Genomic DNA, 26,689 nt, shown 5'->3' with positions numbered 1-26,689 from the left:
TCTGGTCTCAGGTCTTGTCTCAGGTCTGATCTCAGGTCTGGTCTGGTCTCAGGTCTAGTCTCAGGTCTGATCTCAGGTCTGGTCTGGTCTCAGGTCTGATCTGAGGTCTGGTCTCAGGTCTGATCTCAGGTCTGATCTGAGGTCTGATCTGAGGTCTAGTTTCAGGTCTGATCTGAGGTCTGATCTCAGGTCTAATCTCAGGTCTGATCTCAGGTCTGGTCTGGTCTCAGGTCTGATCTCAGGTCTGGTCTCAGGTCTGGTCTCAGGTCTGGTCTGGTCTCAGGTCTGATCTCAGGTCTGGTCTCAGGTCTGGTCTCAGGTCTAGTCTCAGGTCTGATCTCAGGTCTGGTCTGGTCTCAGGTCTGATCTCAGGTCTGGTCTCAGGTCTGGTCTCAGGTCTGGTCTCAGGTCTGATCTCAGGTCTGGTCTCAGGTCTGGTCTCAGGTCTGATCTCTGGTCTGGTCTCAGGTCTGGTCTCAGGTCTGATCTCTGGTCTGGTCTCAGGTCTGGTCTCAGGTCTGATCTCTGGTCTGGTCTCAGGTCTGGTCTCAGGTCTGGTCTCAGGTCTGATCTCAGGTCTGGTCTCAGGTCTGGTCTCAGGTCTGGTCTCAGGTCTGGTCTCAGGTCTGGTCTCAGGTCTGATCTCTGGTCTGGTCTCAGGTCTGGTCTCAGGTCTGGTCTCAGGTCTGGTCTCAGGTCTGGTCTCAGGTCTGGTCTCAGGTCTGATCTCTGGTCTGGTCTCTGGTCTGGTCTCAGGTCTGGTCTCTGGTCTGGTCTGGTCTGGTCTTAGGTCTGGTCTCAGGTCTGATCTCTGGTCTGGTCGCTGGTCTGGTCTCAGGTCTAGTCTCAGGTCTGGTCTCAGGTCTGGTCTGATCTCACATCTGATCTCGGGTCTGATCTCAGGTCTGGTCTCAGGTCTTGTCTCAGGTCTGATCTCAGGTCTGGTCTGGTCTCAGGTCTAGTCTCAGGTCTGATCTCAGGTCTGGTCTGGTCTCAGGTCTGATCTGAGGTCTGGTCTCAGGTCTGATCTCAGGTCTGATCTGAGGTCTGATCTGAGGTCTAGTTTCAGGTCTGATCTGAGGTCTGATCTCAGGTCTAATCTCAGGTCTGATCTCAGGTCTAGTTTCAGGTTAGTCTCAGGTCTGATCTCAGGTCTGGTCTCAGGTCTGATCTCAGGTCTGGTCTCAGGTCTGGTCTCAGGTCTGATCTCAGGTCTGGTCTCAGGTCTGGTCTCAGGTCTGATCTCTGGTCTGGTCTCAGGTCTGGTTTCAGGTTAGTCTCAGGTCTGATCTCAGGTCTGGTCTCAGGTCTGATCTCAGGTCTAGTCTCAGGTCTGATCTCTGGTCTGGTCTGGTCTCAGGTCTGGTCTCAGGTCTGATCTCTGGTCTGGTCTGATCTCACATCTGATCTCAGGTCTAGTCTCAGGTCTGATCTCAGGTCTGGTCTCAGGTCTAGTCTCAGGTCTGATCTCAGGTCTGGTCTGGTCTCAGGTCTGATCTCAGGTCTGGTCTCAGGTCTGGTCTCAGGTCTGATCTCAGGTCTGGTCTCAGGTCTGGTCTCAGGTCTGATCTCTGGTCTGGTCTCAGGTCTGGTCTCAGGTCTGATCTCTGGTCTGGTCTCAGGTCTGGTCTCAGGTCTGATCTCTGGTCTGGTCTCAGGTCTGGTCTCAGGTCTGGTCTCAGGTCTGATCTCAGGTCTGGTCTCAGGTCTGGTCTCAGGTCTGGTCTCAGGTCTGGTCTCAGGTCTGGTCTCAGGTCTGATCTCTGGTCTGGTCTCAGGTCTGGTCTCAGGTCTGGTCTCAGGTCTGGTCTCAGGTCTGATCTCTGGTCTGATCTCTGGTCTGATCTCTGGTCTGATCTCAGGTCTGGTCTCAGGTCTGGTCTCAGGTCTGATCTCTGGTCTGGTCTCAGGTCTGGTCTCAGGTCTGATCTCAGGTCTGGTCTCAGGTCTGGTCTCAGGTCTGATCTCTGGTCTGGTCTCAGGTCTGGTCTCAGGTCTGGTCTCAGGTCTGGTCTCAGGTCTGATCTCTGGTCTGGTCTCTGGTCTGGTCTCAGGTCTGGTCTCTGGTCTGGTCTGGTCTGGTCTTAGGTCTGGTCTCAGGTCTGATCTCTGGTCTGGTCGCTGGTCTGGTCTCAGGTCTAGTCTCAGGTCTGGTCTCAGGTCTGGTCTGATCTCACATCTGATCTCGGGTCTGATCTCAGGTCTGGTCTCAGGTCTTGTCTCAGGTCTGATCTCAGGTCTGGTCTGGTCTCAGGTCTAGTCTCAGGTCTGATCTCAGGTCTGGTCTGGTCTCAGGTCTGATCTGAGGTCTGATCTCAGGTCTGATCTCAGGTCTAGTCTCAGGTCTGATCTGATCTCACATCTGATCTCAGGTCTAGTCTCAGGTCTGGTCTGATCTCACATCTGATCTCAGGTCTAGTCTCAGGTCTGATCTCAGGTCTAGTTTCAGGTTAGTCTCAGGTCTGCTCTCAGGTCTGATCTCAGGTCTAGTCTCAGGTCTGATCTCAGGTCTAGTCTCAGATGCTCCTCCAGACTCACAACTTTCAACAAAGTCACACAAAACGTCCCTAAAGGCGTCCGAAGTGATTCAGACAGAAGCAATCACCCACAGAACCTGAATTATCAACCCAAAGACTGCAGTAGTTCCATTATTCTAACCAGTGAAGAAGCAGGAAGTCCTTTCAGAATGAAACCCTGAAGAGGCCACATGAAGCTGCTGATAGAGAATCCAGGTTTGCTCTAAATTAATCAGTTAATGTTCATAATTAATAATGCTGCAGGGTCTCAGCCTTAATATTTATATTAGTTAGAATAAATTCTGTAATTTAGAATACCGTAGGGTCATAACTTTATTATACTAGTCAGTTATTCTCCATATTTAATCCTGTTGGCTTTTATATGTTTTACAGACAGTTTTACTCCTTTATATGTAAAATAATCGGAAAAATCCACACCAGAAAAAACTCTGTAGGGTCTGAAGAGCAGCACTTAAACCTTTTAGGTCTCATTTTTGTCATTTTGTGTCTCGTTTTTGTCGTTTTTGATGATTCATGTCTCGTTTTTGTCGTTTTGTTTAATTTTTTTCTGTCTATCTGGAAATCACGGCTGCTGTTTAAGCGTTCGCTATGAATAACAGCGACTTCACTTTTTTATCCTGATCATAAATTCACCAGAATGACAGAAAAGAATCACGACAACAGAGAAAGAATGAAAGTCAAACACATTAAAACTTCTAAAACAGAATCAGTGAAACTAACTCTTGGATGTTTGTGGAGGAGAAGAGATGATTCCAGAGAGTTGAGTCAGGAAAAGTTCTGTCTGGATGAATAAAAGCCTTTTTTTCCTCTCCATGAAGCTGAAACTTCCTCCACCTGTCAGAGACTCTTTCCTGTACTCCAGGCGTCGGCTTGTTAACCGACGTCGCCTCCGTTTTCCTTCAACTTTCATCAAACTCAAGCGGCTCGTCTAATCATCGGCTCCATGTTTAACAAGCTAATGTGACACAAACCATCTGCAGCCCAAAAAAAGGAAAACAGCCTCTCCGTGTTCACTTTTAGCAGCCCGTAATTAAATATTTGAGGAATATCAGGAATGGAAATTAAAACAGAAACAGCCCTGCGCCACCACTATCAATTTATTCCTCTCCGAGTGCATTAGAAACGTCAGATTGCCGTCGGCAAAGACACAGAAAGAGCCGGGCGCTTTTTTAAACTCACTTTATAAATTACATTTTGGAGTGCTTTGGCATGCTAATACCTGCTGCCACGGAGAGCAGACAGCGTTAATTATTTCTTATTGGGATTATTTGCATATTTCATTTAGCTGTTCTGGATGTTGCAGGTGGGAGGGAGGCGTCGCACACTTTCACTTTGTGTCTCCACAACTCCAGGATGAAATAAAAAGAGATGGATTCACTGACCGCATGTGTTCCAGGAGCATTAACTGCGGCTGGTTTCAGTCGTTTCAGGAGATTATCGGTGATAATTAAGCACATTAGCTTTCAATACCACGCTAAAAGGTCAGAAAACTGTTGGAAGAACTTTATTCTGCTCAACTTTGTTCACTAAAGCATCAATTAAAGCCTCATTTATACTCAGCTGGACTCACGGTGGGAGGAAGAGTTCTAAGAGCCGCTTTAGAAACCTGATGGACGCACACAAAACACAGACACACAACAAACACACAAACGACTCATCACAGACACACAACAAACAGGAAACACAACAAACACACAACAAACAGGAAACAACAAAACACAAACTCACAACAAACACACAACAAACAGGAAACAACAAAACACAAACACACAACAAACAGGAAACACAACCAGACACAAACACACAACAAACAGGAAACAACAAAACACAAACTCACAATAAACACACAACAAACAGGAAACACAACAAAACACAAACTCACAACAAACACACAACAAACAGGAAACACAACAAACTCACAACAAACAGAAAACACAACAAAACACAAACTCACAACAAACACACAACAAACAGGAAACACAACAAACACACAACAAACAGGAAACACAATGAGACACAAACACAACAAACAGGAAACACAAACACAGAACAAACAGGAAACACAACGAGACACAAACACACAACAAACAGGAAACACAACAAAAAACAAACACACAACAAACAGGAAACACAATGAGACACAAACACAACAAACAGGAAACACAAACACAGAACAAACAGGAAACACAACGAGACACAAACACACAACAAACAGGAAACACAATGAGACACAAACACAACAAACAGGAAACACAACGAGACACAAACACACAACAAACAGGAAACACAACAAAAAACAAACACACAAACAGGAAACACAATGAGACACAAACACAACAAACAGGAAACACAAACACAGAACAAACAGGAAACACAACGAGACACAAACACACAACAAACAGGAAACACAATGAGACACAAACACAACAAACAGGAAACACAAACACAGAACAAACAGGAAACACAACGAGACACAAACACACAACAAACAGGAAACACAACGAGACACAAACACACAACAAACAGGAAACACAACGAGACACAAACACACAACAAACAGGAAACACAACAAAAAACAAACACACAAACAGGAAACACAATGAGACACAAACACAACAAACAGGAAACACAATGAGACACAAACACAACAAACAGGAAACACAACGAGACACGAACATTAGAGCAGAGTCAGAACCAGACGATTAGGATGGATTTAAACTGGAATGAAACCAGTTCATCAGGTCTAATTTAAACTGGAATGAAACCAGTTCATCAGGTCTAATTTAAACTGGAATGAAACCAGTTCATCAGGTCTAATTTAAACTGGAATGAAACCAGTTCATCGGGTCTAATTTAAACTGGAATGAAACCAGTTCATCAGGTCTAATTTAAACTGGAATGAAACCAGTTCATCGGGTCTAATTTAAACTGGAACATGGATGAAGTTTAAACATCATCATCCAGTCCTGACCCGGTTCATTATTTCTCTCCAATCAGAACCAGAGCAGGCGTCACTCAGACTGCAGTTAAAGCAGAGAGCATTGTGGGAGTTTAGCAGCAGGGGGCATCACGACAAAGATTTCTGTTCTACTTAATGACCTCCAACCAGAACTCAACCTGGATCATCAGAGCAGTTGAATCTCTGAAGGATCAGAACTGACTGAAGAACCAATCAGGAGTCTAGAACAGAGAGCATCACTGTGTGGTATTGATTAATCAGTTACTGACTGATAACGCCATCTCTAGCACCTTCTCATATTTATTTTTTGGTGAAATATGCATCACCGGACGCATTAATTATTATAATTTCATGGGTTTTCTTCTCATGTTGATGAGGACTGAAGAGCTTTAAACGTGAATATTCCACTTTGTTTTGTGGCAGCAGATTATTTTATTTATTTCAGAAACACGACAGAATTTAATTGATAGGATGACAAAAAACAAATGACTGATAGAGACACAGTTCACAAACCGTTCTAAAGTTTGGGTTCATCCAGATAAACTCACACTTTTATCCATGTGCTAACATAATTCTACAAGGGTTTTCTAACCATCAATGAGCCTTTCAGCACCATTAGCTAACACAGTGTAGCATTAGAACACAGGAGATGTTCCTCTGTACCCCTATGGAGATATTCCATTAAACACTTACAGCTACAATAGTCATTTATCACATTAACAATGTCTACACTGGATTTATCATTGATTTAATGTGATCTTCAATGGGAAAAAAAACTTCTTTTCTTTCAACAATAAGGACATTTTAAGTGACTCCAGACTTTTGAACAGTAGTGTAAGTAGAATATAAAACTACAGGTAGCTAAATATTCATAATAAAATCTAATTTAACCACAAAATGAGCTTTATGTGTTTTAATTTTGTTCTCAAACATTTAGTTAATCTCTTGAACCATAAAATCAAACCAAGCCTTATTTAAATGCTTCCAAACACAGAATAGTGACAAATAAATCCTTCTTTCTTTCTAAAGACATATTGGATCAATAATAAGTCATTTTTTACTTTCTATTTTTAACTCCAGTGGTCTTTCCAGGGTAAACAGTCATTTCTGTTCTTGATCTCCAGTGTTTGGTATTTAAATGATGTCGACGTTTAGGAGGAATATATGTTAAATCTGTGGAAACTTTCTGCTGCAGCTACTTTGAAACTTGCTGCTGTGCGACACTCCAACCCTCCAGGTGAAGTTTTATCACTTTAAATGACCTGGAAATGCAGCTCTGCAGATCCTAAACCAGGGATTACCTCCAACACAAACCATCTTGATAGAGTGTCGCTGCGTGGTTAGACCAACTCCAAACTTCCAACTTTAATCTTAATTTATGTAAAGTGCTGTGTGAGCGGGACGAGCCGTCTGATTGGCTCGATCAGGTATCAGGCAGGAGTCCAACACTCGGTAATTTGATTTAAAAAGCCGGTAATAACCTGAGGTCAATATTTAAATCACTCACAGGGGGAGAAGAGTCGCTGTGCATGTTCAGGAGGAGAGTCCACGGATCAACATCACCGCTGGAGATGAGGAGGATTCTTCATCTTCCTCACCTCAAACACTCACATATTAAGATCAGTTACTAACCTGATGATGGTTATTGATCACAACATCATCTGAGACTAACGACGGAAAAAAGACGGAATAAAGATGGACTAAATAAGGAATAAAGATGGACTAAAGACGGAACAAAGACGGACTAAATAAGGAATAAAGATGGACTAAAGACGGAACAAAGACGGACTAAATAAGGAATAAAGATGGACTAAAGACGGAACAAAGACGGACTGAATAAGGAATAAAGACGGACTAAATATGGACTAAATGTGGACTAAAGATGGAATAAAGACAGAATAAAGATGGACTAGAGACTGAATAAAGACTAAATAAAGTTGGACTAAATAAAGAATAAAGATGGACTAAAGACGAACTAAAGACTAAATAAAGATGGACTAAATATGGACTAAATGTGGACTAAAGATGGAATAAAGACGGAATAAAGACTAAATAAAGATGGAATAAAGACAGACTAAAGACTAAATAAAGATAGACTAAATAAGGAATAAAGATGGACTAAAGATGGAATAAAGACGGACTAAAGAAGGAATAAAGACTAAAAGATGGAATAAAGACAGACTAAAGACTAAATAAAGATAGACTAAATAAGGAATAAAGATGGAATAAAGACAGACTAAAGAAGGAATAAAGACTAAATAAAGATGGAATAAAGACAGACTGTGGACTAAAGAAGGAATAAAGATGGACTAGAGACTGAATAAAGACTAAATAAAGATGGACTAAATATGGACTAAATGTGGACTAAAGACAGAATAAAGACAGACTAGAGACTGAATAAAGACTAAATAAAGATGGACTAAAGATGGACTAAATGTGGAATACAGACGGAATAAAGACTAAATAAAGATAGACTACAGAGGGACTAAATGTGGAATAAAGACGGAATAGAGACGGAATAAAGACTAAATAAAGATGGACTAAACATGGACTAAATGTGGAATACAGACGGAATAAAGACTAAATAAAGATAGACTACAGAGGGACTAAATGTGGAATAAAGACAGATTAGATACTGAATAAAGACTAAATAAAGATGGACTAAAGATGGACTAAATGTGGAATACAGATGGAATAAAGACGGACTAGAGACGGAATAAAGACTAAATAAAGAAGGACTAAAGATGAGCTAAACATGGACTAAAGACGGACTAAAGACGGAATAAAGACCAAATAAAGATGGACTAAAGATAGACTAAACATGGACCAAATATGGCCTAAAGAGAGACTAACGACAGAAAAAAGACTAAATAAAGACGGAATAAAGACAGAATAAAGACAGACTAGAGACGAAATAAAGATGATTAAAGGCGGACTAAAGATGGAATAAAGACAGAATGAAGACTACTACAGATGGAATAAAGACTAAACAAAGATGGATTGAAGATGGACTAAAGACTGACTACTGATGAATGTCTCTGGACCACCAGAAGACCTTTAGACTGGTGTCCAACATCCTACAGGTCTTCTGGTGATCCAGAGACATTCATGCTGATGATGTCTTCATGGTTTTACTCTTCTAAAAGTAGAACTAAAACATTTCTTTGTTCTGTAATTTCCACTAAAGTCTTTTAAAGGACCGGTTTCTACAGAGTCCAGTTAATCTCTGCCAGATTAAACATGACATTTACTGATAAAATATATTTTTAGTGCCGTATTTGGACTTTTTGTCAATAAGTTATTCTCAATAATCAGTAACTAATAATCCTAACTGACCTCTGTGGATCCTGACTGGTTCCTCAGTCAGCTTTGATCCATCAGAGATTCAGGAACTCTGAAGATCCAGACTGAGTTCTGGTTGGAGGTCATTAAGCAGAACAGGAGTATTTGTCATGGTGGCCCCTGCTGCTAAACTCCCACAATGCTCTCTGCTCTAACCTCCTCTGGTCTCTACAGGAATAAACAGGAAGAGGCTCCACCAGGTGGAACAACCAGGAACTACAGCTGGTCTACATTCACTGTTTTCTCCTCGTCCTCCGCCCTCCTCCCCATCCTCCTTCTCTGCAGGTTTAATGGAGGCCTGGGGCTCCTCCTGCTTCCACAGCTCCACTGATAAGACTCACACACACAGCTGCATCATGAACACGCCAACATGAACACACCAACAGACTGGTTAAAGTACATGAGGAGTCACATGAACAACATGAACATGTCGGTGTTCTAACTTATAAATTCATTCAGAAACATGTAACCAGATGACACGTGTTCTTAGCGTGTCCTCTGAAGTGTTTCCTTGTGCACCTCCACCTGGTTCAGCTCTAATAGGATTAGAGGTCCGTGTCCACAGAGACCAGCCTTCAGTCACAGAGATCGGACTAATCTCAACCCATCACCTCCCTGGACCCCCCCGCCCCAGGAGAGCTGGTATGATCCGGACCCCCCCCCCCCCCGCCCCCAGGAGACTTGGTACGATCTGGACCCCCCCGCCCCAGGAGAGCTGGTATGATCCGGACCCCCCCCCGCCCCCAGGAGACTTGGTACGATCTGGACCCCCCCGCCCCAGGAGAGCTGGTATGATCCGGACCCCCCCCGCCCCCAGGAGAGCTGGTATGATCTGGACCTCCAGAAATATTAGCAGAGAAACGGTCCACCTGGAGGGAGGGAGGGGGGTGGAGGTAGACATGATGACACACCTGGAGCTCAGGAATAAAAAGATTCTCATTTATTCCTCACAGCAGAAATTTACTGAGAAATCATGGAAACGCTTTGTTCTCTCAGATTTAAAATTTAGAACATGAAAACAGTTTAAAAAAAAACAAAGAATCAGATTCAGCTGAAAACATTCAAACACCCAAAAATCCATCCAGAGAGTTACTGTGTGTGTGTGTGTGTGTGTGTGTGTGTGTGTGTGTGTGTGTGTGTGTGTGTGTGTGTGTGTGTGTTTCCTCCAATCCTCTGTAATGTGACAGACAAATCCTACTAAGCTGTTAAATATTACCTGCTTTCACACTCGTATTAAACACCTTCTACTCTCTCTCTGTCCGTTCGCTCGCCCTGACAACACACACACAATACACACACACACACACTGTAACACACACACACACACACACACACACACACATTAACACAGCTGAAGACACACAACACAATATTCTGGTATCACAGTGTGTGTGTGTGTGTGTGTGTGTGTGTGTGTGTGTGTGTGTGTGTGTGTGTGTGTGTGTGTGTTCCTAATCCCTGGTTCCGTCTCTGTTCTATTTGCTGCTATCAGTGGATCTCCTCGTCCATAATCCACCTCAGCTCTGATATTTCCTGACATTTATATGAAGAGAAACTCTCAAGATCCACGAACAGACGAGGAGAAACAGGAGATGGAGGGATGGAGGAGGGAATAAAGAGAAGAGGAGGAGCTGGGTGATGGAGGAGAGATGCAGGGATTCAGGTAAAGATGAGACAATAAGACTGAAGATATAGATAGATAGACAGACAGACAGACAGACAGACAGACAGACAGACAGACAGACAGACAGACAGACAGACAGACAGACAGACAGACAGACAGACAGACAGACAGACAGACGAGCACCAGGAGACTGTATGGAGGCACATTTAGTGACATCACACCACGCCTGCTGTTGCCATGGTGACTGCATCAGCCATGAACCAACACAGGTGAAGTGATGAAGGACAAAATATTGAACCGACTCTGAATCCAACATGAACAACACTTCCAGAGTTACACAATCGACTGAACAACACAACAATAACACAACAATGTGACCTGCCCCTTCTGTACCTGAGGAGGTCATGTGACTCATCCTGAGTTCACGGACAGGTGAGGGAACTTTAAAGGGAACAACTTTTATACTTGTTAGGAATTAATTTTTTATTCCTAAAACTTAACATACAGACTCCTGATGTGACCTTTTAGGATTTAAAATGTTTCTGAAGCAGAGAAAAAGTCCCAAAGTTTCTCTAAAATCTGCAGATGATCCAGAACTGGAGCAGGAAAGATTAAGGATTTAGAAAAATAAAATGTTTTTCAGGAAAAATAAAAACATCCTGAAAATACCAGTAAAGAAAGGTAAACAAACAGGACTGCTATATTTTAAATAATCATCTAATATTACTATTATTCAGTTTTAGTAGCATGGATTTATGAACTGAATTTATGATAAAAATCTCATATTTGGTTTATCAACAATCCTGTGAACCAAACCTGCTGAAAAGATGAGTCTGAATTCTGTTTACTGAACTTTGTGTCTTTAAGATAAAACCTGAATGAAGTGAAACAGACGAAGCAGAAACTCGTCGTTTGAGTTTCATTCCTGCAGTTTTATTTATTTATTTCATGTTCTTCAGGTTTGTTCTGTTTATTTCTGCAGCTCTTCTGTTTGAGTCACATGAAGTTCAGTAATGCAATAATATTCTGAGAGCTGCTGTTATTAAGACGATGCTGCGTTTAGATAAATGTCTTCTATTAGCTTAAATATTCTGCAGCCTGAAGAGATGCAGCCACATTCACTAAATTACATGAGAACATCTCAGAGCTGCTGTGAAATATGTCGTTTGCTTCTGCTCCTAATTGCACTAAGAATGAAGATTAAGAGGATGAATTATTGATACAAGTTGGTATTTAATCTTTTGTAATGAATAGTGGATCTGCCGGTTATAAATATTATACGAGACTTCGTAATTTGATAAATTTATTCCAATTTGCCCTTTATTTTGCCCTTTAGTCAAGGTTACGTTCATTTAAACACCCAGAAACACACACGAGCAGAAACTCACAACTGCAGCGCTAAAAACACAGAAGAACAGCAGAAAACCAGTCCTGGACTGCTGCTGTTAGCTGCTAATAGCCGCTGTTAGCTGCTTTTAGATGCTGTTAGCTGCTGTTAGCCGCTAATAGTTGATTTTAGCTGCTGCTAGCCGCTGTTAGATGCTGTCAAATGTCTGCTCCCTCCCCGTTGAATGCTAATACCAAATATCCACACATGCAATTTATGTTTAATTACAATATTTAAGGTTATAAATTCTTCATATCTCTGGTCCATATTTGCTTTTGTCTCTGCGTTGTGTTTATTTTTAATCTGTGTTTAATATTGTTAATATTTATGTAGTTTATCTTTTATTGCTGCTATACAGCTATACTGATTTTCATAGGTTTTTTTTGTGACAGTGACAATAAAAACCTGTTCTATCCTATTCTATTCTGCTCTATTGTAGCTGCTGTTAGCTCCGTTAGCTCCATCAACAGGAACCTGCTGCCCTTGAGTGACCTTCAGTCTCAGCTCCTGTCTGCGGCTGTAATTAGATGGAGCATCTGATTGTCATTAAAGAGCTGCAGCAGATAATGAACACAGCTCAGCCTGCTTTATTTCCTCCATCTCGGTGATGCTGAACGCTACAGAACCAGAGCAAAACACTGAATCCTCTGCAGCCTCGTCGCCGTTCCTCTGGAACTGCTGCTTCATGCAGAAACAGGAGGCTGCAGAGCAGCGCATGGAGCCGCATGAAGAGCTGCATCACATCAGGAACAAAGTAGAATAAAGCCTCAGAGTTCAGCTGATATCTTCTCCTACAATAAATCCTGTGAAGAAGATCTGTGTGAACCAGGAGCTGAACATCTGACAGGTTTGTGAAGATCTCCTGAGATTTAAACTGGAGCTCTACAACAACCAGCCGCCATCATTCAGACCTGCAGAACTACGATGTTTCTGACGTTGAACTTTAGAGGAACCTGTTGTAGATCCTCAGTTGGAACAAACCTCACCATAAAAACCTCCAACACACAGATTCTCAGTGAAGCAGCTCAGAGAACCTGACCAGGACTTTAAACGGACTCTGATTTATGTCCTGGAGAAACATCTCCTTTTGTTGATGGATGAGAACATGTGGACCAACCAGTGAACTTCTACAGTCCTGAGCTGGACTTCAATAACCTCAGCTCTGAATCATCTTTAAATTGAAAAGCGTCTCAGTGAACCCAAACTCTGACTTCAGTTTGGTTCCAAACACTGAAAACTTTGACTTTTCTTTCACAGCAAATGAAAATAAAAATAAAAATAAACAGGACTGAAACCAAACTGAACAGTGAGAACGCCTCAGAACGTCCTTTGTTCCCGACATCCAGTCCTGTCGGTACCTTCTGAAGTTACAGCAGCTTTTCAGATTTATTAAAATATTGAATCCCTCTGAATGTTTTTCTTCTTCTTACTTCAGCTCATCTCCTCCTAATGGTCATTTTATTCCACTTGTCTTAAATAAGTTGAATCTCGAATAAGTGTAGCATCACGTGGAGCCGAACTAAAACCATCTGATGGAGGATCTGCAGGTCTGGTCCATCAGGTAGTCTGGTTCTTCAGTTCGTCTGGTTCTTCAGAGTTAGTCTGGTTAGTCCTCGTTCATGGAGAGAATCATCTAAACATGTTTGTATTGAATCGTAATAATTCTGCTGCTTCACTCTTCAGGTTGTTGTTTGGATGTTTTACGGATCAAAGCTTTAAGTGCAGAGACACTCAGAAAATGAATGGAATGGTAATGTGCAGCCCACAGACACATAATGGACACACACATTAATGCATTAGCACACACACACACACACTAACATGGATTCCAAATAATGGACACACACACATTTACACACTCAGAGCTGCTAATGGCGTCAACTGTTGACTGATCTCACACTATCATCCATCTATCTGTCCATCCATCCTCTATCACGGCATTTTATGTTGACTGATCAGCTGCTGCTCTGATTACAAACAGTCTTAACAGGAAACAGGAAGTAAGAGAGGAAACAGGAAGTAAGAAAGGAAACAGGAAATAATAGAAGAAACCAGCTGAGGACTTGATGGAAGAACTTGTAGAGAAGGATTAAACCTCTGAACCCCAAAACCAGCAGAATTGAATTATTTTCACTGATCACCCAGTAACCGTAACAACTATCTATAGATAGAAACAGACGTTCAGCTTTTCCACGGTCCTTGAACACATCATGAGACATTCAGGAAAATGAACCAAGTTTAGATCCAGAAAACAGAAGAAAGAACCAAGGAGGAAGAAAGAGAGAAAGAAAAGAGCAAACAGATGAAAACTACAGTAAGGTGAGGCTGAGAAGAACCTCCATGATCGGATTCAGTCTCAGATAATCAATAATCAATCAATAAAGCTGACAATGTGTGAACAATTGGAGATAAACGGAACATAAGAACCGCTGGACCACCTGATGGAGGTTCACATCCTCTCAAAGAGTCTCTGATCTCATTAAACTTTATTTTGTTCTTTGTCAGCTCTTCCAAAATATTTAACTGAGTTCAGCCAATTAACCAGCACCAGTCAACCAGCACCAGTCAACCAGCGCTAATTAACCAGCTCCAATTAACCAGCGCCAATCAACCAGCACCCATGAGAGCCGAGCAACGACAACTGGCAGCCAATAGAGCAAAGGATGATGGGTAAGGGTGTGTGTTTTAGTGTGCTTTAGGTTGTGTGTGTGTGTTTTAGTGTGTGTGTATGTTTTAGTGTGAACTACGGATGATTAGGGATCTCCATCAGGAAATGGAGGAGATGAACTCAGAATAAAAACCAGAGTGCAGATGATCAGAATCTCTGGAAGCTTCGGAGTTGAGCTCAGAATAAAAACCTCGTCCAGTATTTACCTTCAGGCCGTCCGCCGAGCACGGAGGCTTCTGATTGGCCGACGGGTCCCCCAGTGTGGCGAAGGGCTCGTGTGATTGGCTGGAGTAGAAGAGGCGAGCCTGAATGCAGCGGAGAGCGCGGAGCATCCAGCTGTGTTGGCGCCGGATCTGCCGCTGGAGCTGATCCCATTGGCTGGAAACCATCTGGAGGATTTCCTTCAGACCTGCAGGGCAAGGAGCACCAGGATGGACAGGAAGAAGATTTAAAACTAGAAAAACCTGAGAGTCAAGTTCAACTAGACGAACTTCCAGAAGGTCATAAAGACAGAAAAATAATGATCAGTTTGGAAGTTGGTTTGAAGTGAAGCTGCTGGTTCTACAGAGTTGCTTCTTCATTTAGAGTGGAAACAGAGAAGGAAAACAAAAGCAAACTTTAGAAAACAGTGACTTTCAATCTGACTGAAAACCAAAGATCGACTGAAAACTAAAGATCGACTGAAAACTAAAGATCGACTGAAAACTAAAGATCGACTGAAAACTAAAGATCGAATAAAAACTAAAGATCGACTGAAAACTAAAGATCGAATAAAAACTAAAGATCGACTGAAAACCAAAGATCGACTGAAAACTAAAGATCGACTGAAAACTAAAGATCGACTGAAAACTAAAGATCGACTGAAAACTAAAGATCGAATAAAAACTAAAGATCGACTGAAAACTAAAGATCGAATAAAAACTAAAGATCGACTGAAAACTAAAGATCGACTGAAAACTAAAGATCGACTGAAAACTAAAGATCGACTGAAAACTAAAGATCGAATAAAAACTAAAGATCGAATAAAAACTAAAGATCGACTGAAAACTAAAGATCGACTGAAAACTAAAGATCGAATAAAAACTAAAGATCGAATAAAAACTAAAGATCGACTGAAAACTAAAGATCGAATAAAAGCTAAAGATCGACTGAAAACTAAAGATCGACTGAAAACTAAAGATCGAATAAAAGCTAAAGATCGACTGAAAACTAAAGATCGACTGAAAACTAAAGATCGAATAAAAGCTAAAGATCGACTGAAAACTAAAGGTAACAGAAGCTAAAAGTGAAACCAGTGGGTGAGCTCAGGAGTGAAAACACCTCCAACTGTTAGAAGATACTGGATTGGTTGGAGGTGAGTGAGCTACCTGATTGGTTGGAGGTGATGGAGCTACCTGATTGGTTGGAGTAGATGGAGCTATCTGACTGGTTGGAGTAGATGGAGCTATCTGACTGGTTGGAGGTGAGTGAGCTATCTGACTGGTTGGAGGTGATGGAGCTATCTGACTGGTTGGAGGTGATGGAGCTATCTGACTGGTTGGAGTAGATGGAGCTATCTGATTGGTTGGAGGTGATGGAGCTACCTGATTGGTTGGAGGTGATGGAGCTACCTGATTGGTTGGAGGTGATGGAGCTACCTGATTGGTTGGAGGTGATGGAGCTACCTGATTGGTTGGAGGTGATGGAGCTACCTGATTGGTTGGAGTAGATGGAGCTATCTGATTGGTTGGAGGTGATGGAGCTATCTGACTGGTTGGAGGTGAGTGAGCTACCTGATTGGTTGGAGGTGATGGAGCTATCTGACTGGTTGGAGGTGAGTGAGCTACCTGATTGGTTGGAGGTGATGGAGCTACCTGATTGGTTGGAGTAGATGGAGCTATCTGACTGGTTGGAGGTGATGGAGCTATCTGACTGGTTGGAGTAGATGGAGCTATCTGATTGGTTGGAGGTGATGGAGCTATCTGACTGGTTGGAGTAGATGGAGCTATCTGATTGGTTGGAGGTGAGTGAGCTACCTGATTGGTTGGAGGTGATGGAGCTATCTGACTGGTTGGAGGTGAGTGAGCTACCTGATTGGTTGGAGGTGATGGAGCTACCTGATTGGTTGGAGTAGATGGAGCTATCTGACTGGTTGGAGGTGATGGAGCTATCTGACTGGTTGGAGGTGATGGAGCTACCTGATTGGTTGGAGGTGATGACGGCCAGCAGCTCCTTCCCGTCCTCCATGATGTTCTCCTTCAGAACGCTGTGACTGTCCACGTTCAGCTTGAAGCTCTAAAAACAGAAAGACATGAAGATCAGAGACGGTTGAAGGAGACGATCTGGTTTTAGGTCCAGGTCTGAAGCTTCAGAGACACCAACTGATGGAAACAACCTGTAGATGATCAGAGTCAGATCTTCTGATAAGATGGGACCTGCTGCTGGTCCTAGAAGCTGTGAAAGATCATTAGAACATCTGAGGGGAGGTCACTTTACAGCACTGTGTCAGGATTCCATTCCAGCTGCTGCCCTGTGATCCCGTCCTGTCTCTCTCTCTCTCCCGGCCGCTCGCCCTCTGAATTACCACTGAGTGCTGCATGAGCTTCAGCTGGGAGTAATCAGACAATTCTGTTCACCTGCTTCCCTCCTCTGTATAAGAGCCCTCTGCTCCCTTCAGTGTTTGCTGGAGCATTTGGTTTGACTACCCACATGTCGTCCCCGACCAGCCTTCTGGATACTTCAGTTTTGGACTCTCGTTTGCGGATTTGCCCCTTAGGACTCTGTTGCTCCTTACCTTTGGACTCGGTAATTTTGAATGGACTTCAGCTTGGTTTTAGTAATATTGTTTCAGCAAGGAGTGAGTACAACCCAATAGCTCTTTTGTGTGTTTCTGCTTGGTCTTCGTAGTGCCTCCTCAGTCTAAGTTTTGGTTTATAGTAGTTTTTGATTTTGACAATAAAACCCCTTTTTTTCATTATAACCTCTGAGCCGGTCTGTTGGTGTCTGTGCCTGGGTTCTCACACCACAAACCGTAACACACTAATCTTATTTTATTCTTTGGTTGATGCATATTTTATCTCCTTGACCTCAGAATAAATAAATGAAAGAATGAACTGAAGCTGCCATTTTCTGATTTACGTCTAACTTCTTCTTAGACGTTGAATCCATATGTTGACTTCTACCTGTTAGTGTGGATAACAAGATCTGGAAAAGAGCTTTAAGAGAAACAACAGCAGCAGTTTGTTCCTTTAAAATGTCTGAATACAGATAAAATAAAGTTTCAAACGTGAAAGATCCACCTGAAGAAAGAAGATTTTTAAAAATTCTTCATCGTGTCAAATGGGATGTTTTATGAAGACTTTTTATCACATTTTACTTCCTCTATAACCAGAAATTATGATCTATTGTCCAACATTACAGATCCTGGATCAGTTTCACGTTTTTATCTTTAATAGTTTCTGAGATGTTGTTGCTCAAACAGATGAAATAACCTGCTGAAATATTCATTGTTTCTGATTAATATGTTTCAAGCAAATCAGAAAGTTAAAGGTTTGAGATGGAAGAACTAAATTCTGTTCAGTTTCAGTGATTTTAAAAAAAAAAATCACAAAAGAGAAAAGCAGCAAATGTTCTGATGAAGCTTCTGTTAATAAAGAACTAATGTGAGCTCAGGAACGTCGATAATCCACATGTCGACTGTAAATGTTCCTGAACAGCTGTTACTACCTGGATGTGCAGGTGAGGAGGTCACATGACCAGACAGGAAGCTAAAGCAGGTATCCGAGGCGTTACTTTCTGCTCAGTTCTCTACAGCTTTAAACGATGTGAGCAGATCCACCAACCCTGGTCTCTACACATCACATTTCACAGACAAATGGTAAAATATGAGCGGGGAGATGGAACCATGGGCTCCATGTCGTCCCTGCACTCCTAAAAACCCGTTCATACATCAACATTATCCAAACACAACACCACTGTCTGCATTCCCAATCATTACTGCCTGCAAACGTCGTAAATTACTCCAAATCTCACGGCTGATTGAGTCGTTTTACAGACTCGGCGGCCACTCTGCCCCACTTAATTTCCAGATAAGCTGCTGAAATACCTCACAGCTAATAAACATAAAATACATCTATGAGGCTCAGAAAACACAGCGTGACTGTCTGAGCCGCTCGCGTTGGAATGAATTAGGCTGAGCAGATTAGCCGGCTATCAGAGAGCCATCGTATTTCAGTTTCCTGCCTTTAATATATGGAGAGCATAGAATCGATAAGAGTAGAACAGCCGACCATCAATCACAGCAGATAAGACATGCAGAGCAGCTCTGAGACGGCAGGAGGGAAGAGGAGGCAACCATATATCTGTAGGACGTGTATTCATAGTAATATTAACGTGTATTTATGTGTGGAAGTGAAGAAACGGTCAGAAAACAGAATAACCAGATGTGATCTATATAATCAGCTACATTCTACAGTCTGACTGCACTTTCTTCTCTTCATTTCTGTTTTTTTAAATCTACTTTACTATAAATTTTACCTTCCTTTCTCACCTTTTGTCTTGTTGGTTCAGTCTGTTTTAATTACCTTATTAAATTTGCACTTTTTAACTTACTAAATGGTTCAAATACTTAATTTAATGCTTTTTAGGAATTTTACGTTACATGTGAATCTTTAAAAAGTTCAAAAACAGATTTCTTTAGGTGAAGCAAACTGCAGTAAGCACTAACTAAGCACACAGGAAAACAGATTATTAAACTATCAGATCTTTACTTTTTACTCTTGTTTCTGGACAGCCAATTAAAAAATGCCTTTTAGCTCAATTTAAAAAATGCTAGGTAAATAAATTAATTAATGGAAATAAAAACGCTGTTAAAGCGATAAAGACTCTGGCTCCGTTAGAATTAAACTAAACAACCTTTAAACCCTGATTTCCTGAGGCGGTAAATGGTTTAACTTCAGTGTGGTCTGGACCTCCTCCAAGCTGAAGTCCCTCTGAGGGTTTCTGATCCACCTGAACGTCGAGCAGGTCCACTGATCAGATTAGCCGTTAGCATTAGCATATTAGCCCGGAGAGCCGAGCTAATGTCATTTAGCGCTCACATTAGCGCTGCCGTGACTTTGAGGTTTGACATTGAGAGCAAGTCCTGATGCGATCACAGCATCTCTGGAATAACCATGATCAGATTCCAACCCAGGAGCAGATGAGGTTCACCTGGATCCCCGAAGGTCCATCAGAAGCTCCTCAGCTTTAGAAGAACCAATAAGAGCTGGTTCCTCAGATTTCATCTTCACTCTGCTGCTCCTCATACCACCTCTCACCTTCCTCTCATCCCTCCATCTTCTCTTTATTGCCTCTTTATCCCTCCATCACTCTATCTTCTCTTTAATCTTCATCCCTCCATCCTTTCTTTAATCTTCAATCCTCTCGTTTTCTTTCCTCCTCTTGTACCCTCAGACCTATGGCTCTCCATCATGTTACAAACAGCTGATATTAATTTATTTCCTCCAGTAACGATGACATCAAACGTGTCAGAAACTCGTTCATGTTAGCTGCTAGCATAGCTGCAGTGCTAACATGCTAATACATGCTTTGCTTTGCTAACAGAGTCTCTCATGTAATACTTAGCATTAAAACAGCCACTAATAACCGCTAACAGCATGCTCAGGTATGCTAGCAGCAGCTCCACTTCCGAAGTTAACTTATTGTCGTCCGTGTCATTGTAGTTGTGTTGTTGCAGTTGTGTTGTTGTAGTTGTGTTGTTGCAGTTGTGTATTCTCCCTCCCTCTCTCTCTCCTGCTATAATGGATTCAGTGGTTGATCGCCCATCAGACCAGATCAATAGACCTTTCATTGGATGTCTCACAGAGCAGCCTGTGTTTGTGTCTGAGTGTGTGTGTTCCCTCTGATCTCCTCTGGGTTCCGGAAAGACCCACGTGCCCTAAAACACACGCACACACGCACTACAACACACACACACACACACACGCACACACATCTGGTTCTTATATCCCCGTGGGGACATACCATTGACTCCCATTCATATATAACCCTAACCCTAACCCAGACCAAAACAATGGCTAACCCGAAAGAAACGTTTTTGCACTTTTACTTTTTTCAGTAACAACAACATGGCCAAGAAAACACTGTTTAAACTTGTGGGGACCAAAATGAGGTCCCCACAAGTGACATAGTTTTCGGTTTTCCTACAGTTGTGGGGACATTTGGTCCCCACAAGTATAGCCAGCACCTGACCACACACACACACACACACACACACACACACACACACACACACACACACACACACACACACACACAAAATAACACACACCTGCTGGACCAAAAGTTCAGCTGCCTGGAGCTCAGTGTGTGTTTCTGTGTAACAGACTGATATGTCTCCTGGTCCTTCTACTGGTCCTTCTGCTGGTTCTTCTGCTGGTCCTTCTACTGGTCCTTCTGCTGGTTCTTCTACCGGTCCTTCTGCTGGTTCTTCTACTGGTCCTTCTACTGGTCCTTCTACTGGTCCTTCTGCTGGTTCTTCTACTGATTCTTCTACCGGTCCTTCTACTGGTCCTTCTGCTGGTTCTTCCACTGGTCCTTCTGCTGGTTCTTCTACCGGTCCTTCTGCTGGTTCTTCTACTGGTCCTTCTACTGGTCCTTCTGCTGGTTCTTCTACTGATTCTTCTACCGGTCCTTCTGCTGGTTCTTCTACTGGTCCTTCTGCTGGTTCTTCTACTGATTCTTCTACCGGTCCTTCTGCTGGTTCTTCTACTGGTTCTTCTACTGGTCCTTCTACTGGTCCTTCTGCTGGTTCTTCTACTGATTCTTCTACCGGTCCTTCTGCTGGTTCTTCTACTGGTTCTTCTGCTGGTTCTTCTACCGGTCCTTCCACTGGTCCTTCTGCTGGTTCTTCTACCGGTCCTTCTACTGGTCCTTCTCTTAGTCCTTCTGCTGGTTCTTCTACCGGTCCTTCTACTGGTCCTTCTGCTGGTTCTTCTACCGGTCCTTCTGCTGGTTCTTCTACCGGTCCTTCTACTGGTCCTTCTCTTAGTCCTTCTGCTGGTTCTTCTACCGGTCCTTCTGCTGGTTCTTCTACCGGTCCTTCTCTTGGTCCTTCTACTGGTTCTTCTCCTGGTCCTTCTACCGGTCCTTCTGCTGGTCCTTCTCTTGGTCCTTCTGTTGGTTCTTCTACCGGTCCTTCTACTGGTTCTTCTCCTGGTCCTTCTACCGGTCCTTCTGCTGGTCCTTCTCTTGGTCCTTCTGTTGGTTCTTCTACCGGTCCTTCTACTGGTTCGTCTACCGGTCCTTCTCTTGGTCCTTCTGCTGGTTTTTCTACCGGTCCTTCTACTGGTCCTTCTCTTGGTCCTTCTACTGGTTCTTCTACCGGTCCTTCTGCTGGTTTGTTTCAGGACTCCAGCTGTTTCATTTTAATATTTTCTGTTGTTTATACGTCAAAAGGAACCAGATTCTGTTCCTCAGATTCTACATCAGCAGTGAGAACTCATGGCTGAGATCTTAGATCAAGCTGTAGACATTATTCTGATGGTCGACATGATGATGAATCTTTTTCTTCTCATCCGTAGATTAAACTTGTGCATCTTTGAGGTCAGAGAAGAGGAACCTGACTGAAGTTCTGTCTTTAGTCCTGACCAATCCTGGAAGGTTTTACTGGAACCTGTGACCGTAGAGGAAACGTCCTTTCATTAGCGGCTGTTTTCTAGAGTTCACATCGTTTCCTCTGAAATAAGAAGACGTGGAATAAAAGCAGCTGCCTTCAGTCTGCACTAATCAACAAAACACACACACAATTATCCCCAGCAACACACACTAATGAGTACAAAGTGCGGTGTGACTATCGACAGACACACACACGCTAACATGCTATCAGTTCAAAGTCCTATTAGCGATGCTTTTTCATCCTCTCTGCTTTATTTAACGAGACGCGCCAATTAAGGGCCGCTAACCGCCGCTAACGCTAGCGCTGCTGGCAACCACAACAAAGTCGACACGTGTAAACAAATCCACAAACAAACACACTCACACACACACACACAGATCCAGCAGAAATAAAGAGTGTATCCTGATAACAGCCGAGTGTGTGATGCTGTTCTGCAGGGACGGATGGGAGAGGCTGATTTGGAAATCTGTCTAGGAACATGCAAATGTATGCAAATGTCTGTGTGTGTGTATACGTGTTTGCATTTGTACTCTTATATGCTAATACAATCTCTGCTGAGGTGTCGGTTCTACACTGGTGTGTGTGTGTGTGTGTGTGTGTGTGTGTGTGTGTGTGTGTGTGTGTGTGTGTGTGTGTGTGTGTGTGTGTGTGTGTGTGTGTGTGTGTTGTCCATATGTTTGCCATAAACATTGTGAGTAATTGCGTTTCTTGTAGCTGCACTGATCTGAACACGATTGGTTATCAGAGTTTTATTCCGTGTTTTATTCTATTTTCTTCTGTTTATTCCATGTTTTATTTCGTGTTTTTATTCTGTTTCATTCCGTTTTATTCTGTACTTTATTCCGTGTTTTATTTCGTGTTTTATTCCGTGTTTTATTCCGCGCTTTATTTCGTGTTTTTATTCCGTACTTTATTCCGTATTTGATTCCGTACTTTATTTCGTGTTTTATTCCGTGTTTTATTTCGTGTTTTTATTCTGTTTGATTCCGTGTTTGATTCCGTACTTTATTCCGTGTTTTATTTCGTGCTTTATTTCGTGTTTTTATTCTGTTTCATTCCGTGTTTGATTCCATACTTTATTTTGTGTTTTATTTCGTGTTTTTATTCTGTTTCATTCCGTGTTTTATTCCGTACTTTATTTCGTGTTTTATTCCATGCTTTTTCCGTGTGTTGGAATAAAGAACGAGGAGATAAAAGGAGAACAGAGGGCATGAAATAAAGGACTAAAATGGGACAAGAAAGAAAGCAGGACGACAAACACCACCTGGAACACAAACACAGAATCAGGATGAAAGACGACAGATTCAGTTTGTTTCCAGTCCAGGGTTGATTTCCCATCATCCCTCTGTGAAGCAGAACAGGAAGTGACCTCTGACCTTTAACCTACAGCCACACCTGAGCTCAGGTGACCTGAAGCTCCATTCCTTTATTCAGTGATGACTCAGGATCTGCTGATTGAAATGTGTCCCAGCAGCTACAGATCAACATGAAATGTGCAAAATAAATGAAAAACGATGTAATTAAATAAATGTCTAGAAGAATTTCAGGTTTATATTTTCATCTGCAGTATAGATTATTGTTCTACAAAAAAAACTGATTCAGAACCCAACATGACGACAGAATTTACTGAAAAACTTTGACGATGAAGAAATAATTGAAATTTCAGTTCAAGGAAAGCTTTATGGTCGTTTTGTCTCCTCATCCTGTAGATGTTTTTCTTTCTCCATGTCTCCTCAGATGTTAAACTCTGAACTACTGATGTCTCCTCAGACTTCTGTGGAGGTTCTCAGTCATCCAGGTCCTGGTGATGGTAGGAGCTCCAGGAGAAACTAACTCGAGGTTCTGGAGGATGTTTCTAGAAACGTCTTCCAGAAGCTCCAGCTGGTTTCTCCTGAAGCTCCTATGATCTCCTCATCCTGTAGATGTTCTATCTCTATGTCTCCTCTCTACTCTGCTCATCATCAGCAGAAGATGTTCCACCATGCTGGATGCATCTCCAACATCTAGATCCTCTGTTCTCTTTTTGGTTCTATTGAATCTGATGCACATCTTTATTCTTGGCTCATTTTTCAAATGTGAATGAAGAAATATTGATGAAATATTAAACATTTTAACCTTATCTCTGGTTCCTTTTCCTGATGACATGAGTTATTTGTTCTCCAACCACCAGAAAGTTGAAGTCTTCCAGTTTTCTGGTGGACTAATGGAGGTCTTCTGGTGGTTTTAAACCCGTCGTTGGTTCTGGTGTTCAGTCAGACTGAAGTAAAACCTGATCCTGACAGGTGAAAGGAGGGCTGCAGTGTGTGTGTGTTCTCACCAGGTGTGTGTCCAGGTAAACCCTCAGGCTGTCCAGGTCCTGTCTGGGCTGGGTCCAGTTCTCGGTGCTGTCCAGAGCCTCCTGCAGCCACGAGATGAAGCCGTCTAACTGCCGCACCAGACGCTGGGGACAGAGTTCAGAGCGTCACAATAAAACCAGCAAAACCAGAAAGGAGAAGCTGCTGGAGTCACATCACAACCAGAGAGTCCAAACACAACGCTGGACGCCGGATCAGAGACGACACGAATTAATTCAAGGACACAAAGAACAAAAACACAGCAAACCCTCCGGACCACACAGGTAAACACAATCTGATAGATACGAGAGGAAAACACTGCAAACAGAAACAGAAAGAGGCATTTAGATAGAGGAATAAAAGAGGAAAACACTGCAAACAGAAAGAGGAGGAATAAAAGGAAAACAGGAGTCAAAAACAGAGAGAAAATAGAGAACATATGACTCAAACAGTGGAACGCAGAGGTATAAATACAAGGATAGGTAGAATAAAAAGACTGAAAAACTAAGACGGGAAAGAATCAGAAACAAAAAGAGATATTTAAACTGAGGAATAAATGAAAGAGGTGGAAAATACAGCAGGAGAGGTGGACCAACAGGAAACAGAACGAGGAGGAATAAAAGGTAAAAAGAGACATTTAAACAGGAAGGAAAACAGAGGAGGAGAGAATAGAAAGAAGGCAGAGACAGGAAGAAATGGACAGAGAGAATAAAAGACTGAAAAACACGAGAGAAGGAGTCAGAGATGAGAACAAAACCTGAAAATAAATTCAAAAGAACAGGAGGATCTGTGAGACAGAAAGAGGAAAATACAGGAGAACGTATGAATCAAACAGTGGAAAGAGGAAGAGGAAGGAAGAGACATGAAGACAGACGAGTGGAATAAAACAAACTGATAAACAGAAGCAGGAGAGAATGAGAGATGAAGAGAAAACCTGAAACCAACAGATGGAGGAGGAAAATATCTGAAGAAACGGTGGAGAAAGAAAAGAAGAGATGGTCAAATAAAAGGAAAAGAAATAAAAACATAGAAAAAAGAACAGAAATAATAAAAATACAAAAGATCTGAATAAACAAAGAGGAAAATAAAAAATAAAACTGAAAATGGTAAAGAATAAAATGACAGAAAAACATAAAGAGCAGGTTTCTGACAACAAAGGATGGAGGGAAAATATCAAAGAAGAGAAAAAAGAGGAAACAAAAGACGCATGAAAAAGAGAAGAAGAAGAAAACAAACGACGGAGAAAAAAGAGGAGAAGAAGAAGAGAAAGACAAATAAAGGCTAGGAGGAGGGGGCAGGGAGAGATGGAGGTTTTAAATGAGCTGAACATGTTTCCATCAGTTTGTCCTTCATCAGATAAAGACAGAAGAAGAAAACAGCAGAATGAGAGACCCGAGTCTCCATGGAGACGTACTGCCACCTAGTGGCCACCAGCAGCACTGCTGACAGGAACGGAGCAGAAGATGAATCTGAGCTGGAATGACACTTTTAAAGCTAAAGTCATGTTTAATGATGGACATTAGAGCTGCTCTCCTCAGATCAGGAGGATCCTCTGGAAGCTGCTCTGATCCTCATTGATTTCTGCTGAATCCACTTCACTGCTCAGGAGAACAAAGAAAGCTTCTCATGAGAGAGACAGTGGAGGTGAAGGAGGAGGAACAGAGCAGAAGAAGATGAAAGCAGCAGCTTTGTTTGTTAAAGTCTTTACAGAAGAAGCTAAACGGAGAGACGACGGACGTTTCTGCTGCACATCAACTCTTTACCGAGAAGAAGAACTCGAATAAAGACCTCAGAGGAAATGAGACACCCTCAGATTCTCTCATTAACCTGTTCCTGCAGCTAGAACGTACAAAACCAGACAGTCGAGTTCTCACTGAGGAGTTTAATTCAACACACAACCTTACAGTCACTTAAAGCTAAACATCCACCTGTGAAACACCTGCTGATGGAGATCCTCCTCATTCCTCTGTTCTACTGACCTCCAGTGAAATATCAGCCACAAATTAAAGGATCAATACAGTTTATTATAGATCACAACTATCATTATAGATCATTATTATGGGATCCTATAGGATAATATAGGACATATATAGGTAGGTCTACTCTAGAACTTTCTCCAGGGGATGTTCTGCTCTATGGACTTCAAGGAAATCTGAAGGTAGAGCTCAGATCATTGATGAAG

At 42.3% G+C, this 26,689-nt stretch overlaps 1 protein-coding gene across 1 annotated transcript in view; it reads right to left on the bottom strand.

The window, feature by feature from the left end:
• Positions 1 to 26,689, bottom strand: part of akap6 (A kinase (PRKA) anchor protein 6) — a 176,834-nt gene that overhangs the window by 105,892 nt on the left and 44,253 nt on the right. Inside the window, exons 11-13 of the mRNA XM_051947550.1 lie at positions 24,492 to 24,614; positions 16,695 to 16,791; positions 14,724 to 14,926 (exon numbers count right to left, since the gene is read on the bottom strand). Coding sequence (XP_051803510.1) covers positions 14,724 to 14,926; positions 16,695 to 16,791; positions 24,492 to 24,614 — 423 coding nt within the window. The remainder of the gene's footprint in view (positions 1 to 14,723; positions 14,927 to 16,694; positions 16,792 to 24,491; positions 24,615 to 26,689) is intronic.

This window comes from Acanthochromis polyacanthus, chromosome 1 (assembly GCF_021347895.1).
Source record: "Acanthochromis polyacanthus isolate Apoly-LR-REF ecotype Palm Island chromosome 1, KAUST_Apoly_ChrSc, whole genome shotgun sequence".
NCBI lineage: Eukaryota > Metazoa > Chordata > Actinopteri > Pomacentridae > Acanthochromis > Acanthochromis polyacanthus.
This window is presented reverse-complemented; position numbering and strand designations above follow the sequence as displayed.